This window comes from Squalius cephalus (genome assembly GCF_949319135.1).
Source record: "Squalius cephalus genome assembly, chromosome: 19".
Taxonomy (NCBI): Eukaryota; Metazoa; Chordata; class Actinopteri; order Cypriniformes; family Leuciscidae; genus Squalius; species Squalius cephalus.
In genome coordinates, this window is record NC_137140.1 from 3,280,805 (window position 1) to 3,297,209 (window position 16,405).

The window sequence follows — 16,405 nt, forward strand, 5'->3', positions numbered from 1 at the left end:
AACACAGACGCAGCCCGATCATTTCCATAATGACCAGCGCAATCAAGGGCAGCGCAAATTCACGTAGGGTTGCAAACAAGCAGAGCCGCTGATAATGAAGTGTGTGTGATCTAAAAAAAGGGGCTTCCCAGACAGCAACATAATGTCAGCCCAGATCCGAGCCGCATCTGGTATATGTGGGTTCCACGGGTACCAGATGCGGGCCGGATCTGGGCCGACGCTGTTTCTGTCTGGGTTGAAGTCCCCAAGGAATCAAAATTGAAGTTTTTTGGTTTTAGTATGAATATATTAGCCTTAAGGTTATCTAAAAGTGCAAAATTCGCATTTAGAAGATATAAGCAGTCTCCACAGACATATCAGACCCATTTGAATTCTACCAATTCAAATAAATCACCAACATACATTACACACTTTTCAAACTACACATCCTCAGCATGATTATGATCACTGTTTTGCTTTAGTAACAGTTTCATATTAAATCTAAAAGGGGAATCTATTAGACTGTGGCTGTCATAAGCTGTCAAATGCGGCTTTACCAAGCTCAACAGCTCTGGCCGAGCTTGTTTAAATGTAAATGTTTTTTAAAAATATGCTCGATATGTCCCACCCTGTCTTCCTGTTTCCTGGGAAATTACATCAGCTCATTGAACAACGCTGCACATTTCAAGGCACTTCAGTGGGACTTACTGTTTTTGGGCGTTAAATAATGACACAAACACCAGTAAATTGACGAGCGCAAACCCTAGTAAATCACGTAGCATGATTCATCTAAATATCTTCATCCCACAAATATTGCGTCTGAAAGGGAAACACCTACAAATGCATATGCAATAAAATCAGCCGTAAAAATGAACCCTGTTCACGCCTTTTCTGCATGTCTTCAGTAAATCCCGACAGTAGTTTTTTAACGGCAAAAGAGGGTTTGCGCTGGAGCAAGCTGTTAGTAAATCTGCCCTGAATGTCCCCTTATTATTACATATCTCTTGGCTTATAAATTGTACCGTTCAGGATTTTTGACTGTTTCTTGTGTGTGGTCGTCCTCAGGATACGGGTCCAGAGTTCATCAGAATGCTGGAGGAGCCTCTCGTCGTTTTAGAGCTGCCTAATTCTATTGTGGTCAGTTTGATATCCTTAGAGCAAGAGTTTTGGCTGTAGACCAAAGTGAAATTGGCAGCCTGGGTAAGAAGGATCAGTTATGTGTGCTGATTTCCCTTCTCTCTCTCTCTCTCTCTCTCTCTCTCTCTGAACAGTCAAACAAAGGGCGTTCAAGTTCAAACCACAGGGACTTGAGAGTTATGATGCCAAATGGACAGAACATTCTGCTCAAGTGTGACGTCAAGTCCAGAGGAGGAGACGTGTTTGATATGATCATCGCTCATGCAAACCTTGTGGAACATTTTTACTTTGGCCTTGCATATAGTGATGGTAATTTACCCCATGTATTAATATATAATAATAATATATATAATATTATATATAATAATTAATATATATAATTTACTATTATAGTTTTTATTAATTTTCTTTTATATATATATATATATATATATATATATATATATATATATATATATATATATATATATATATATATATATATATATATATATATATATATATATATATATATATATATATATATATATATATATATTCCATTTTAATTTTAGTTAAATATTTATTAATTTTGTTCTGTTTTTAAATATGTCTATATAGTTTTTATTCATCTTTATTTCAGTTTTAGTTATTTTAGTACATCAAGTTAAACTTGTTAAACTAAATGAGAATTTTTTTTAGATTTTATTTTCAGTTAATGTTTATTTCAAGTAACGATTTAGTTTTTTATGATTTTAGTTTTAGTTTTACTTAACTATAATAACCCTGGTCTGTTATTTTAAATATAATAAAAATAATTACTTAATTTAAATAAATAAGATTTTTCTAATAATTGTAATATATAAATAATTGAATATATATTATATAAATAATTTAATGCATAATTTAATTATATATACATGTATATGTTTCTATGTCTGATATTGATGAATAATTAGGTCAGTGTGTCAGCTGGGTTTGTTCACAGGTTTTTTTTTCTCTTTTTCAGATAATGAATATTTCTTTCTTGACAACGACACGAAAATATCCAAAGTTGCCCCTGACGCCTGGAAAAAAGTGCCCACTGCCACATTTGTGCTTCATTTCCGCATCAAATTTTTTGTGACGGACGTCTCTTTTCTTCTGTAAGTCTCTTCCTTTCCCTCATTTAATAGTGTGTTTTTACCTCTTCCTGTTGGCTAAGTCGTTTACATGACAAGGTTTTCAGCTAAAAACGGATTTTTTTTTGTGTTTTAGCCGTTCATTTACACGTCAACAGCGTTTTGGTGGCCTGAAAATGCAAACATTTGAAACCGGGTTTCAAAGTGCAAGTTTTGGAAAACGATACCATTATCGTCTCAGTGTAAACTACAAAAACACAAATTTGTGAAAACGGTGACGTCATGCACATGCGTATTACATGACATCTTAGCCCCTTTCACACAGCGCTTTGAACCCGGGAAATTGCCGGCAAATTGCCAGAGTGCCTTCTGTGTGAACGCAAACACGACCCGGGATTGATGCCGGGATCGATGCCGTGTTGGGGACTAGTAACATTGCCGTGTTCAGTCCCGGAACGCGCGCTGTGTGAACAAAAGCCGTAATAATGCCGTGTCGTAGTGATGACGCTGAAGCCGGAATCGTTCGCCAGCTGTGAAACGGTACATAATGCGCAAGTTTATGATCGAATCAGAGAAAAAAATGCACAAGCGTGGTTTCTCGAGAGAGAAATCACAGCTCATAAGCAAACTTAAGACACTGCTGAGACATTAAAGTTACATCGATGTCACGTGTCTTTACGGGATTTTTACGAGTTGTGTGTGAACGCACTCTCTGATTCCGGAAAATCACTGGCAGTGTGAATGAACCAAAATCAAACGAACCCGGGTCAAATCCCGTGTCACTTTATCCGTGTATTTTCCGGAATCTCTGTGTGAAAGGGGCTGTTCAGTCTATAGGCGCATATAGTGTTTCTTTACAAAGTGATATCGCCATCTACTGGCCTGGCAGCAGAATGCATTTTAGAATAGAATACGTTTTAGTCGTTTTTGCAGATCCGTGTGAACGGGGATCGCTTTGACTAGGTTGTCGTCTGTAAAACACAAATGAAAAATGTTTCCGCTTTTAGTGCATCGTTGTCGTGTAAGTGTACCCTAACTTTGCCCTTCGTCGTGGCAGACACAAGCTGACCCGTCATCAGTACTATCTCCAGCTGAGACGGGACGTTCTGGATGAACGGCTGCGCTGTAACGAGGAGACCTGCTTGTTTCTTGGTGCCTTGGCTCTTCAAGCCGAGTTTGGGGACAGTATGCCTGAGGTATTCCAGATCAGTGTTATTTTAGCACCACTGAGATGAATTATAATTTCTTATATTACATTTCTCGTTTTCATTTAGTTTAAGTTGAAGTACAAAAATAACTAAAACAAATAAAAATAATTATTCGTCAATATCAGAATTAAAACATTAAAAATATCTATATTTTATATAAAATTATTTATTTATTACAATTATTTGAAAAAGATTATTTATACATTCCCTGGGTGAGGTGTCAACTTTAGTTATATACATTTTTATTTTGAATTAGTTTTTGTTTTTATATTTTCCATTTTCATTTTAAGTTTAGCTAAACTTTTTATCATTTTGTTGTGTGGTTTTATTTATTTTATGTATTTATTTTTGTATTTCATTTGTATTTTTTATTTCAGTTTAAGTTTTAGCTATTTTAGTACATCAAGTTAAAGTAAATTAGAAACGAGCTAACATTTATTTTTGTAGATTTTATTTTATCTTGGTTAACGTTTATTTTATTTCAAGTAGCAAAATATATATATATTTTTTAATGATTTTAGTTTTAGTTTTAAAACCCTGGTCTGGTATTTAGAAATAAATAATATAAATATTAAATAAAAATAAATCATCTTTTTCAAATAACTTTTAAAAACATAATATTATATATAATATATACTTTAAGACATTTTTAAATTCTGACATTGATTAATAATTAGTTTGAGTTATTTTAATTCTTCAACCGAAACTAAATGAAAATGGGAAATGTTGCCTTGGCATTCAGCTGAATAAACACATGACGACGTTTCTATGATTTGTGTTTATTCTCAGTGTTGCTGTGCTATACTGTATATCTGTTCAGTGATGTCACACCTATAAATGGTGCCGAACGTTTATAAATAACAACATTACATCTTCAGGAAGCATTGAGAATGCATCAGCTCACATTTATATTTAGCTGATGCTAGATGGTTATGTAATGCACTCATTTATATAATATTTATGTGTGAATAATATACTTGTTTTCGAAAGATTCAAAGAAAAAGCATGTTTTCTGTGTCTTACGAAGGTCTATGGGAAGAGCTACTATCAGCCTGAGCACTACGTCTCCAAGAGTGTTTTGCAGAAAATGGCAATGCCTTGCCTGAAAGACGAGTTGCTACGGTTACACGCCAACAATGCAAACATGACTGCAGAGGAGGCCGAGATCGAGTTCCTCAAGGTTATGTTCACTTCTGTTCTTATTGACAGCCCGTATGGTGTGATTCCTCATGAAAGTGTAAACTTTACCTTTATATGAAGTACAGTATGTAATGTAGACTGGGGCTAATTGTCACACATTTATATTTCTGTTGAACATTGAACCATAAGAATGCTCATTATTGGCAAAGGGGCATGTTGTCACACAGTATGGGGCAAGTTGTCACAATTAAATAGAGCTTTTTAACTAAATGAAAACAGTAAAACAATTATGAAACAACAACAATGCAAAAGGTAACACAGAAATGTCAAATTCAAAAAAATATAATAAACATGTTAACTTAATAGAGAGAATATGAATAATTCAAATAATTAAAAATATATAATAAATAATTTTATATATATAGAGAGAGAGAGAGAGAGAGAGAGAGAGAGAGAGAGAGAGAGAGAGAGAGAGAGAGAGAGAGAGAGAGAGAGAGAGAGAGATAGATAGATAGATAGATAGATAGATAGATAGATAGATAGATAGATAGATGAATAATTAGATCAATGTGTCAGCTGGGTTTGTTTAGAGTTATTTATTTCTCTTTTTCAGATAATGAATTTTTAATAATTTCTAATAATGAATGAAAAAAGCGCAAAAGTGCACACATTTGTGTAATTAGACTTTTGACTCAAAACCTCATATTTATTGAGATAAAGGCTACATATATTGTGATAATATATAGCCTCAGACTCCTCTATATATGAAAGTCATTTAAGACACACTTAAAAATATCAGATCACTGCTACACTACAAAATATCAAACCAAATGCATGCATCTGAAATAAAGATACAGTACATTTTACAGAAACATTTGCTAGGTTGGAGATAATATGATCTAAAACAACAGATATTCAGTTTAAGACAAAAGTATTAGGTAATATCTGTCACTCAAGTTGATTAAAAGTCACTGCAAAAATGGCTCTGAAAAATGAATGGTTTGATCATTTAACTTCTAATGTGATGAAATTCAGACATTTTTACATTTTGGGGCCACTTTATTTTAAAATGGAGTGAAAATAAAGAATGAGAAGGATGGAAAATGTGACAGCTGCATTTGTTTGTGCTGCTCTTCATCCTGCTGCCATCTATTGGATTTATTTAAACCCATAATGACTCAGCGGGCTACTGGCCAAATATTTTTACAGACACCATTAGGTCTGAACAGCTTTTCTGGAGCGATGATTGGCAGTGGGTGTCCTACATTACATAATCTGTCCAATTGACTTGGCAGCACTGCTCGACTCCCCCACAGAGCGTTCAGCAGCTTCCAGAGTACGGGGAACTGCTTCACCGAGTGGCCCGTGAGAAGAAGCCGGTGTTTGGAGAGCTGGTCCTGGGAGTGTGTGCCAAAGGCATCATTGTGTATGAAGTTATAAATAACTCCCGCACCGCAAGCCTTAGATTCCTCTGGAGAGAGACCAGCAGTATCACCTCAGCCGTGAGTCCACTAATGCAGAACACTGTATCGTCTTATTTTCGTTAAAATACAAAACAAACATAAAAAAGTAAAAAAAAAAAACGTCCTCCTATCCAAGTTGATTGTGCACATTGGAAGAATTTTAAGTAAGCTATTCGTACGATGATTTTTCCTTGAATATATAAAGTATTTTTTTTTTTTCAGATATACATTATTTTAAAACGTCAAAACGTTTTTGCGGGCTTAAAAGTAAAATAAATGTATAGGTAGTGTAAATGCCCAATGAAAAAAGTATTTTTTATGTGTGTGTGTGTGTAAAAAAGTATATATATATTTCACTAGCTATAAATTTATGACTTTAAACCCCTCAAAGAAATATCAAAATTGAAGGAAAAACGGTAAAGAAAGCCCTTTGGTACAAGTAGTTTGTAGTTAGTATAATTTTGTTATTTATTATAAATATAATTATTTATTTCAAAGAAAAGTAGTCAACCAGGTAAAAATCACATTTTGTCAAATGGAGTATCCCTAAGAAAATGTCACAATGTTCGTAATTCATAAATTAAGTTTATTTGTAAAAAATGATGCAAAGGTTCTGTAAGATTTTTTTAAGTTTTAATTTTTTCATAGTCTCTTCTGCTCACCAAGACTCCATTTATTTGATTAAAAACACAGTAAAAACATTAATATTGTGAAATATTATTACAATTTAAAATAACTGTTTTCTATGTGAATGTATGTTAAAATGTAATTTATTCCTGTAAACAAAGCTGAATTCTCAGCATCATTACTCCAATCTTCAGTGTCACATGATCCTTCACAAATCACTCTAATATGATGATTTGCTGCTCAATTATTATTGGTGCTTGATTATTAATAATGGTTCTTATTTTTAATAACGTTTAAAATAGTTTTTGCTGCTTACTGTTTTTGATACTTTTTTTCAGGATTCTTTGATGAATAAACCGTTCAAAAGAACAGCATTTATTTGAGTATTTGAGAGAGAAATCTGTATCATTATAAATGTCTTTACTGTTACTTTTAATTTAATATTTTTTACAAAAACATATATTTTTTTTTTTGAAAAATGATGTTGCTAAATTATTAAGTTGTGTGAATTAAACTGTATTAAAAATCTAATAAATAGAGGACTGTATGATTTAATCTGTTGATGTGGGTCAGCATAATAATTCTTCCTCCTCTGTTCTCATCAACACAGCGACGTAAGTTTGTCATTGAGAGCAACACCAGTAAAAAGAAGCACACCTTTCTGACCGAAAAATCTAAAGTGGCCAAATACCTCTGCGAACTCTGCTCCGCACAGCACAAGTTTCACAAGGAGATGAGCTCTCGCCAGCTCACACACAGCCTCACTTCAGGTTAGTCCACATCCACTCTGATAAAGCTGTTCAGTCCAAAGTTTTAAGATACTCTTAGTTGGGCTTTATGAGGTGGACAGTAACAAAGTACATTTACTTGAGTACTGTACTTAAGTACACTTTTTGAGTATCTGTACTTTACTTGAGTATTATTTATTCTGGAAACGTTTTACTTTATCTTCACTACATTTGAAAGACAAATATCATAGTTTTTACTCCACTAAAATTCTGTCAAGGTTCTTGAGTAGAAAGTAGTAATGTCAGTCGGGTTGATTTTGGTTGTAAATGAAAGCCGGGTTGATGTCAGAACTCGACTGATGTTGGTTTCTGACGTCAACCCGATTTTCATTTTCAACCGCAATACAACATCTGTCCAACGTTGGAGATTAATGTCAATCTGATGTTGGATTCTGACATGAACCTGATTTTCATTTCATTGGTCTTCTAACTGCGAATTTTGTCATTGTTTTGGAGCACACTAGCTTATAGATAACAGTCAGTAAGGCTAACATATTCATACTAAAAGCCAATAAACTGTAGATAGGGCACTATTTAAGGGAACAGCCATTTGGGTGTCCGAAACCATTGTGGATGTTATTGAGTGCACTTATTCAATCTCACATTCAAACTGGAACTGTGTTCTAGAAATAAATGTGATATTGATATTGCAGGCATAGATTCAGAGATACTGTAAGTATTTCATACAACAATGCAACAATAATAAAGCAATACATTGACATTTACGTTTTACTTTTGATGCTTAAGTACTTTTAGGGCCCTTTCACACCTACCTTGTTTGGTCCGGACTTTCGGACTTTTCAGTTTGGTCCGAATCAAAATTGCAGGTGTGAAACCTTCCCCAGACCACGGTCCGGACCAAACAGACGAAATTTGGTCCGATGAAAAGAGGTGGACTCGGTCCAGATCAAACTGACCAAAGGTTTGGTTCGTGTCTAGTGTGAAAGCATTTCTGTATGGTTCGGACTTTCGGACCATTTACAGGAAGTTCCGGTGTTTCCCGCATAGCCGAAAACAACAGAAGATGGCAGGAAAAATGAGCCGTGGTAGCAAATGAAGGTGCCAGAGCTTGCATGATTGCTTGCAGTCTTCTCCTCCTTTCCTGCCGGCGACGATAAAATGTTCGCACGACGAGGACGTTCATTTGCGAATTTGAACTAGCCTTGTGTATAGTTGGTGCTGCAGGTAATAATACCATAAAAATAACAATATAGTTGCAGCGATATGCATCTGTTCATTCATGTTGTCAAAGTTACCTGCGGAATTGACAACACGCTGACGTAGGGCTGGGCGGTATATCGAGTTTGTACGATATATCGATATATTTTTTTGAAACGATATGGAATGAGGCAATACCGTTTATATCGATACAGTAGTTTGCGGAAGACGCAGTGTGAGCTGCCGCAGTGAAAGTACATAGCCTAGTACAATTTGTCCTAAACATGACACAAGCTTATATTAAGGGCTTCAAAATAACTGGTAAGATATAGTTAACAAGTTTAAAGCAGCTTGCCCTGTCAGATGCTTACTGACAGATACTGTTGCTGACTGACAGATAAATACTTGCGCTGTTTAATGCGTTTGAGATGTGTTGCTTTCCTCAGTGCTTAACTTACATTTCACAGGTATATTCTCCATCTGTAAATGTTAGAAAGTCAAACAAATATGTCCATTTCACTGTCAGGAGAGGACGAGCTTCTGCAATTGAATCTCCGCTAATATTCAAGCTTCAGTGAATGAGTGACGCCGCGCGCATGCGGGCCAAACAGATGGAGCACAATAGAATAGTAGCGCAATAATTTTGACTAAAATATAGCCTACATATTGCTAAAATATTTGTTGTTGGAAACAATAAATATGCCATATGGGGATTTTTAAACCTACAAGTATATTTTTATGAAAGTGACCATTATAACGGGGTAATCAAACGCAGGCTAATAGTTTAAGTTATTTTGTTTTTATTTTCATTTTTAGTTTAGCCTTTAGTCAATTTAAAAACAAAAGTTTTATTTTTGTTAGAATGTAATGTGATTTTAACCACCTTTTTGCACATAATATATTGCATAGCCTACATTACATTCACTATATTTGTTTCCATATCCTCCAATATCAACATTGTTTGTAGGATATCATTGGGCAGGATGAAAATGGCATGTTTTTTAAATAAATACAGATTTTCTTTATCCAAATGGAAAAATGTAGAAAGTACCGAGATATATATCGTATATCGCCATTTAACCCAAAAATACCTAAATATGATTTTTTGGCCATATCGCCCAGCTCTACGCTGACGTCAGACGCACGTCCATTTACAAACCAATCAATGTCAAGATGCAGCCCACATAGATGATGACGACAGGACGCAAGTATGTCACGTAAAGTTCTTTAGTGCGCCCGCATAATTGCAGTGTGAAAACAAACCAAAACTTTCTGAATGTATAAAATGTATCAAAACGTGAACTTTGGTTCGGACCTTGGTGCGGACTTTCAGGTGTGAAAGCGCCCTTAAAAACAAGTACTTCTGTACTTTTACTTAAGTAAAAATTGGTCTTTACAACTTTTACTTGTAATAGAGTTATACTTGACCAGTAGTATCTGTACTTTCACTCAAGTAAGGAAGTTGTGTACTTTGTCCACCTCTGGGCTTCGCTCTGTTAGTGGTTCACAATAAGCAGCAGTGTAAATGTGTCTGTAGAGGAGAGTATTGTGCAGTATTCAGCCATGTGTCGAGCTCAGAACCACGAGGTTGCGCTCAACGACGGAAGCCTTGATCCCGCTGCCGACGACTCCATGAGCAAACTCTGTGAAGACATCGCTACCCGCCTCGAAGCAAAGATCAAACTACAGAGAGACTTCTTAGACTTCACCAGGTGAGAACAAACTCAACCATGAACCATGTCAGTCTTTGTATTAAAGAGGTGTTTGGGCTCTACTAGAATAGGTATTTTTCCCATATTCTCCATTGTTGCTGCTCCTTTCTTCCCAGTCTGTCAGTAACGCTCTGTTTAGTTCCTGTCTCTATGAAGCCCCGCCTTCTGAAAAGCACACTGTGCTCTGATTGGTCGGCTGGATCAGTGTGTTGTGATTGGTCAAGCACTGCGAGTGTGTTTGGGAAATGTCCCGTCCCTTACAATAACCGCCTGTTTAACACACTACTAACTAACTCAACCAGGCCCCGCCCCTTTAGTCTGCATATGAATTATTTAAATGAGGAATATTGTGACGTGTTCGTTCCAAGAAGAAAACGTAAGACTACAATGGAGGCATTTCAGGGAGTTCAGAAACAGTGATATGGAGAATAACTGCCTTTAAAGGGACTTGTTCATGCTCAAACAGGATCATTACACACTAAAGGAAGATGAACATGTTAAAGAAAGAATAATAGGTCATCTTTAAGGCAAGACATTACAGGCAAAACCTTTGTTTTTTCAAACCACTGGTCAGTGTTGGGCTATTTTGCTTCTAATAGCATGTCGTCTTTAATACTATTGTAAAGAAAACATCCAAAATACACATTTAAGTGTTAATCTTTTTAATTGCATCTGTAGATTTAAATTACAATACATGTCTCTGCCGTGAGTTTTTCAGAAATCTCCACATCAGCGGCTTTATATACACCAAACTTTACTGTTTTGTTCATATCTGTATTCTGAAGTTTTGTACTGAGGGGTTTGTTCATATATATCATTCCCCTGGTTTATATAGCATTTTATTGCTAATAACATGGTGGGAATAGGTTTTTGGCTGTTTACAGTATTTTCTGATTTATGGAGTGATAAAAATAGATATCCCAAATCCCCTCTATAAATCCATTCTTTATCCAGTGTTCTCATGGTGTCTTGCCTGTTTGTTTCACTTCTAGATCCCAAAGTCCAGCTCTACAGAGAAGCTCTTTTAGTTCTCCGAAGCCTTGCTCTGAAGTCCCTTCAATGTACTCTCCTTTAAGAGGTAGGATTGACAATCAGCCCATAACTTGAACCTGGTTCATTGGGAAACAGCGCAATGCAGTGTGACCTTTTCTCACAGATACTCCAACAAGTTCCCGACCTCCAGAGAGGGAAATAATCTGTGTTTCCCTCAAAAAGGACCCCAAAATTGGCCTTGGTAAGTGGATTATGGATCATTACTAACTGATATGCACTGAATCTACTCAAAAAAATTCATTTCCACTCTCTTCTGATGGGTAGATTTAATTCCATGTTTTGAGTAAAGACTACCTTCATTTATCAGCCATGACATGCTAAAAGAAAATAAGTAAAGTCCACATAACATTTGACAAAACATGAAAAAATTAACTTTCAAAAATTAAGTAATGTAAACTTTTAATATCCACCATAACTGAACACTATCAAGTCTTTTCGATTTACTCAAAGAGACATTAAAGAGGACCTATATTTTTTTTACATATTCGTCTTTCTTTAGTGTGTAATGCTGCTGTTTGAGCATGAAAAAAGGTCTGAAGAGTCACAAAGTCTCTCCAGCTGGAGTTCTTCTCTGTATCAGTGTCAGTGTTTCTGAACTCCCTGAAACGCCTCCAGTGTAGTCTTGAGTTTCTTCCGGGAATGAACACGTCACAATATTCCTCATAATAATTCATACGCAGAATAAAGGGGCGGGGCCTTGTTGAGTTAGTTAGTAATGTGTTAAACTGGCGGTTATGGTAAATGCGGGGCATTTCCAAACACACTCGAAGCGCTCGACCAATCACAACACACTGATCCAGCCGACCAATCAGAGCACAGTGTGCTTTTCAGAAGGAGGGGCTTCATAGAGACAGGAAGTAAACAGAGCGTTACTGACAGACTGGGAAGAGAAGAGCTGCAATAATGGAGAATATGGGGAAAATAATGTGTTTTTTGATAACCTATTAGACCCCAAAAACAAAAATTCAAGCCTTTGAAAAAGAGCATAATGGGTCACCATTAAATAAGACTTAATTTCAACGTTTACTCTTCGGATCCAGTCCAATGGAAAGCATGCTGGGAACTAAACATCCATGCAACAAAAATAATTCAGATAGTCCCAACACAAATGGATAAAGTAAACCTCATTTTTACATATTAACATTAAACACAATAAACGTACAAGCAGTATCATGCTTTTACAGTATCCATACAGAATATTAATTCACTCTTTCTTCATTTTGCCTCTAGGTATTGTTATTGTTGGAGAAGACAACACTGGGAAACTGGACCTTGGTATCTATATTGCATCAATTGTACCCGGAAGCCCAGCTGACCGAGATGGACGCATCAAACCAGGTGAATCCTTACAATCATCAGATTATTTTGTGTTAATAACATCAAGACATGACCTCAGAAGTCGCTGTATGAACATTTGTGAATGCGAGCTCCATGTTTCCATCAGGTGGTCGACTGATCTCTCTAAACCAGCTCAGTCTGGAGGGCATGTCCTTCAGCGAGGCCGCTGACATCATGCAGAACAGCTCCAGTGAGGTGGAGCTTATCGTCTCGCAGCCAAAAGGTACGATCATGCTTTTAAATTAGCTATATTCTGCTACACGTGTGATATAACATCAGTACACTCTAAAATTGTTGTTAAAAAATGTTCCTACACTGAAAAGAATTTCACTCAGAAATTGCTTGTACATTACATAAATAAATAATAAGAAACGGCAAGAGACACATTGATAGAAACTTGACATTTGTTCGACTGAAAGAGTGTTTTCTTGTAAAACATACTCCAATAATCTTTGCAACTTAATTTTTTTTTATAGTGTACATTGTTTTAAAAGAACTTAAATTTTGAGTAATCAACTCAAACAATTGTGTTTATTCTACAAAATTATTAAGTAGTTCCAACTAATTTCAACACAACTGAGTGGTGACCCTAGAACCAAACCAATGCATAATAACTAACATAACTAACATAGGATGTGTTAAATGTAACTTATTTATTATGTAAATGTAATAAACAAGTAAGGCATCAGCGCAGTCATTGTTCATTTGCTCAATGTAGTTTATGTCAAACACAAACTAACCATGAGCAGCATGATGGTAACCACAAAATCAAGAATAATAACAATAAATAAATAAAAACAACTTAAAATAACATTTTTTTTATCAATTATTTTCCTTATGCAGTCCTATGCAATGCATGCTGGGAACTAGAAATTCACTCGCCAAGTTATCAAGACAATTTCTACTCGATTTCTAAAGTTAAAAAAAATCCATTTAGGGAGACATTTCAGTTTAAATAACACAATATTAGACTGATGTAATGATCAACATATTGTAAACAGAACTTTTATTTTGTTTTATTTAATCAATAAATTATAATTTTTAAGATGCAACCATACATGTATAAAACTGGCGTTGTGAAATCATCAGCTCTGTCTAAGCATGAAGGCGCTGGTCATCTGGCGGAGAGGAACTACACGTCGCAGAGCACTTTACTGGCTGACGGTCGAGCAGGGGACGAGTACCTGGATGAGCTGGTCAGTGTCATGATGACCCCGAAAGGCTCCAGCAGGCTTCACATCCCTGAGGTTCGCATTATAAACGCACAGGTACTGAACATGTTCCTTCAGAGGCTGGGCAAATGTGCCTTGTTTTCTATGAATGTTTCTATATATTTGTGCTGTGTAGATGCATGATTGGTTCTTGTATCTATAGGTGATTTTGGCCTAAAATAAGTCTATATTTTATGTAAATACATAAAACATATTTAGTGTTTTATAGGTTCTAAATACACAGTTAAACATTTTTAAATGACACTTTTAGCTTAATTTGAAAATTAGCGTTATAAAATGTATAAATTCAACAAATAAATCTATTTTTTTTCTTTACTTGTTTAGAAAATATGGTATGGTTCAAGACTATTTCACTGTTTAGATCAATGTTTTTAAAATGTAATAATTCATATTTTTAAGGTGGATTTAAGGGTAATACTTTACAATAAGGTTTCATTTATTAACATTAGTTAACATATAACTAACAATGAACAATACATAATTTATTAATCTTAGTTAATGTTCATCTCAACATTTACATTTTTATCATCAAAATTTGCATCTGTTAACATTCGTTACTGCACTGTGATTTCTACAAAGATATGAAGCAGCACAACTGTTTTCAACATTGATAATAATCATAAATGTTTCTTGAGCATCAAATCATCATATTAGAATAATTTTGAAGGATCATGAGTAATGATACTGAAAATTCAGCTTTGATCACAGGAATAAATTACACTTTAGAATACATTAAAATTATTTTGGTATGTGCTTGTCACACATAAATGTGTGTGTGTGTGTGTGTGTGTGTGTGTGTGTGTGTGTGTGAGTACATATGAGAGAGATAGAATCATGTCTAATAGTTGTGTCCATTCTCTCTGTTTGTTTTAACAGGATGATTATTCCAGGTCAGCGTCTCTGATCAGCCTGAGACCTGAAGAGTTTATTGTGATGCTTCAGAGATCTGGAGGTAGTCTGGGCATCAGTATCACTGTAAGCACACTGTTTTATAGGTTTTGAGACTAAACAAAGTGGGCACGTATACATTTTTAAATAAAAAAATAGGAATTCAGATGACACGGCTGTCTTAGGTTTTGGTTATGGTTATGCTTTCTTGTCTTTTATTTCGATATTTGTCATAGTCTTGTTTCCTGGTGGGTCATGTGATTTCCCTTGCCCCTCATGTGATCTTGTCTTTTGGTCATTTAGTGCACTGATTGGTTCTTTTGTCTCGTGTGTCATTGGTTTATTGTCTTATCTTGTTGTCAATTTTGTCTTTTCATTGGTTCATGTTCATTAGTTCCAACTAAAAAGGTCTCAGGACCCGAGTCGCAAAAGAGTGATTCATAAGACACGTTTTGAATTGCTGAGTGCGTATACGGCAGGGAAGTTATTGTGTGTTATCTGTACGTGGGAAGCGGAAGAATGAAATGACTTTGCTCCTGCAAAATATAATTATCTAATAAAAACAGCGCACAGAAGTCTGTCACTGCAGATCTGAAGCATAGTGTATGTGGATATAGGAAAAAATAGCCTATAGACATCAGCCGTCATGGCCGCCACATCGGAATCCACAAAAGTTATCTCGAAGCGTTTGAGACTGGTATTCAAGGTGTCAGCCTCCTCAATGATGTTATTCTGTATGAAAATGTTGTAGGCGGTCACAGTACTTCTGTCCTGGCAGCGGAATACATTTTAGTCGTTTTCGAGGATCCGTGTGAATGGGAATTATTTTGACAATGGTGTCGTCTGTACGCGAAAAACACAAAGGAAAATATTTTCCATTTTTAGTACCTTTGTTGACGTGTAAACGTACCCTAAATTCAAGTATATTTTCCGTGTATACTGTATATTAGTGTACTATATAGTGTACTTATATTTATTGTACTTGTAGTATACTTGTATTTGCACTTGCACTATTTCAATACTTTTAGGGACTAAATTGGCCTACTCTTTAGTTTAAAAAAAAGTATACTTTAAATTGAGTGCTCAACTAGTATACACAAGTGTTTCTTTAGGATTGCAGCTATACAACTACAAAATGTACTTTTATAAACTAAAGATGAGTTAGTAACTAGTAAACTAACAGTAAAACTATAAATTCACTCAAACATGCCAACTACCAACTACATGCCAAGTATACTTAGAATACGTAATTGTACTTTTCTTAAGTATATCTTAATCAATTAAGCACCAATTAAGGCCAAATGTACTTAGACTTTTCTGTATACTTGTCCATATAAGCCAAGTAAGTATAATTTTAGTTACATCTCTAATGAGTAGACAGAATGTATACTCTTATATTTATAGTTTAAAACAAGGAAGCTAATAGCAAACTTCTTTTCTTTTGTCAGAGAAGCCAACCTTAGCACCACTGAAATTATTTACACAGGTGAAGCTGAGTTAGCTGTTGTACGTCTGCTACTCCACAGGGTCAGTAGTATCACAGAAGGTCAAAGAGAATCAGCTGCCAAAGGGCAAAGAGAAA

The 16,405-nt window shown here is 35.3% G+C and overlaps 1 protein-coding gene across 4 annotated transcripts in view; it reads left to right on the forward strand.

Moving 5' to 3' along the window:
* frmpd2 (FERM and PDZ domain containing 2) overlaps positions 1-16,405 on the forward strand; it is a 43,590-nt gene that overhangs the window by 14,457 nt on the left and 12,728 nt on the right. For all 4 annotated transcript variants that reach the window (XM_079851976.1, XM_079851977.1, XM_079851975.1 and 1 more), the window contains 14 exons: positions 1,045-1,116; positions 1,251-1,425; positions 2,105-2,240; positions 3,274-3,412; positions 4,452-4,604; positions 5,881-6,066; positions 7,265-7,424; positions 10,138-10,312; positions 11,305-11,390; positions 11,469-11,546; positions 12,596-12,703; positions 12,810-12,926; positions 13,793-13,971; positions 14,812-14,910. In XM_079851976.1, coding sequence (XP_079708102.1) covers positions 1,045-1,116; positions 1,251-1,425; positions 2,105-2,240; positions 3,274-3,412; positions 4,452-4,604; positions 5,881-6,066; positions 7,265-7,424; positions 10,138-10,312; positions 11,305-11,390; positions 11,469-11,546; positions 12,596-12,703; positions 12,810-12,926; positions 13,793-13,971; positions 14,812-14,910 — 1,863 coding nt within the window. The remainder of the gene's footprint in view (positions 1-1,044; positions 1,117-1,250; positions 1,426-2,104; positions 2,241-3,273; positions 3,413-4,451; positions 4,605-5,880; positions 6,067-7,264; positions 7,425-10,137; positions 10,313-11,304; positions 11,391-11,468; positions 11,547-12,595; positions 12,704-12,809; positions 12,927-13,792; positions 13,972-14,811; positions 14,911-16,405) is intronic.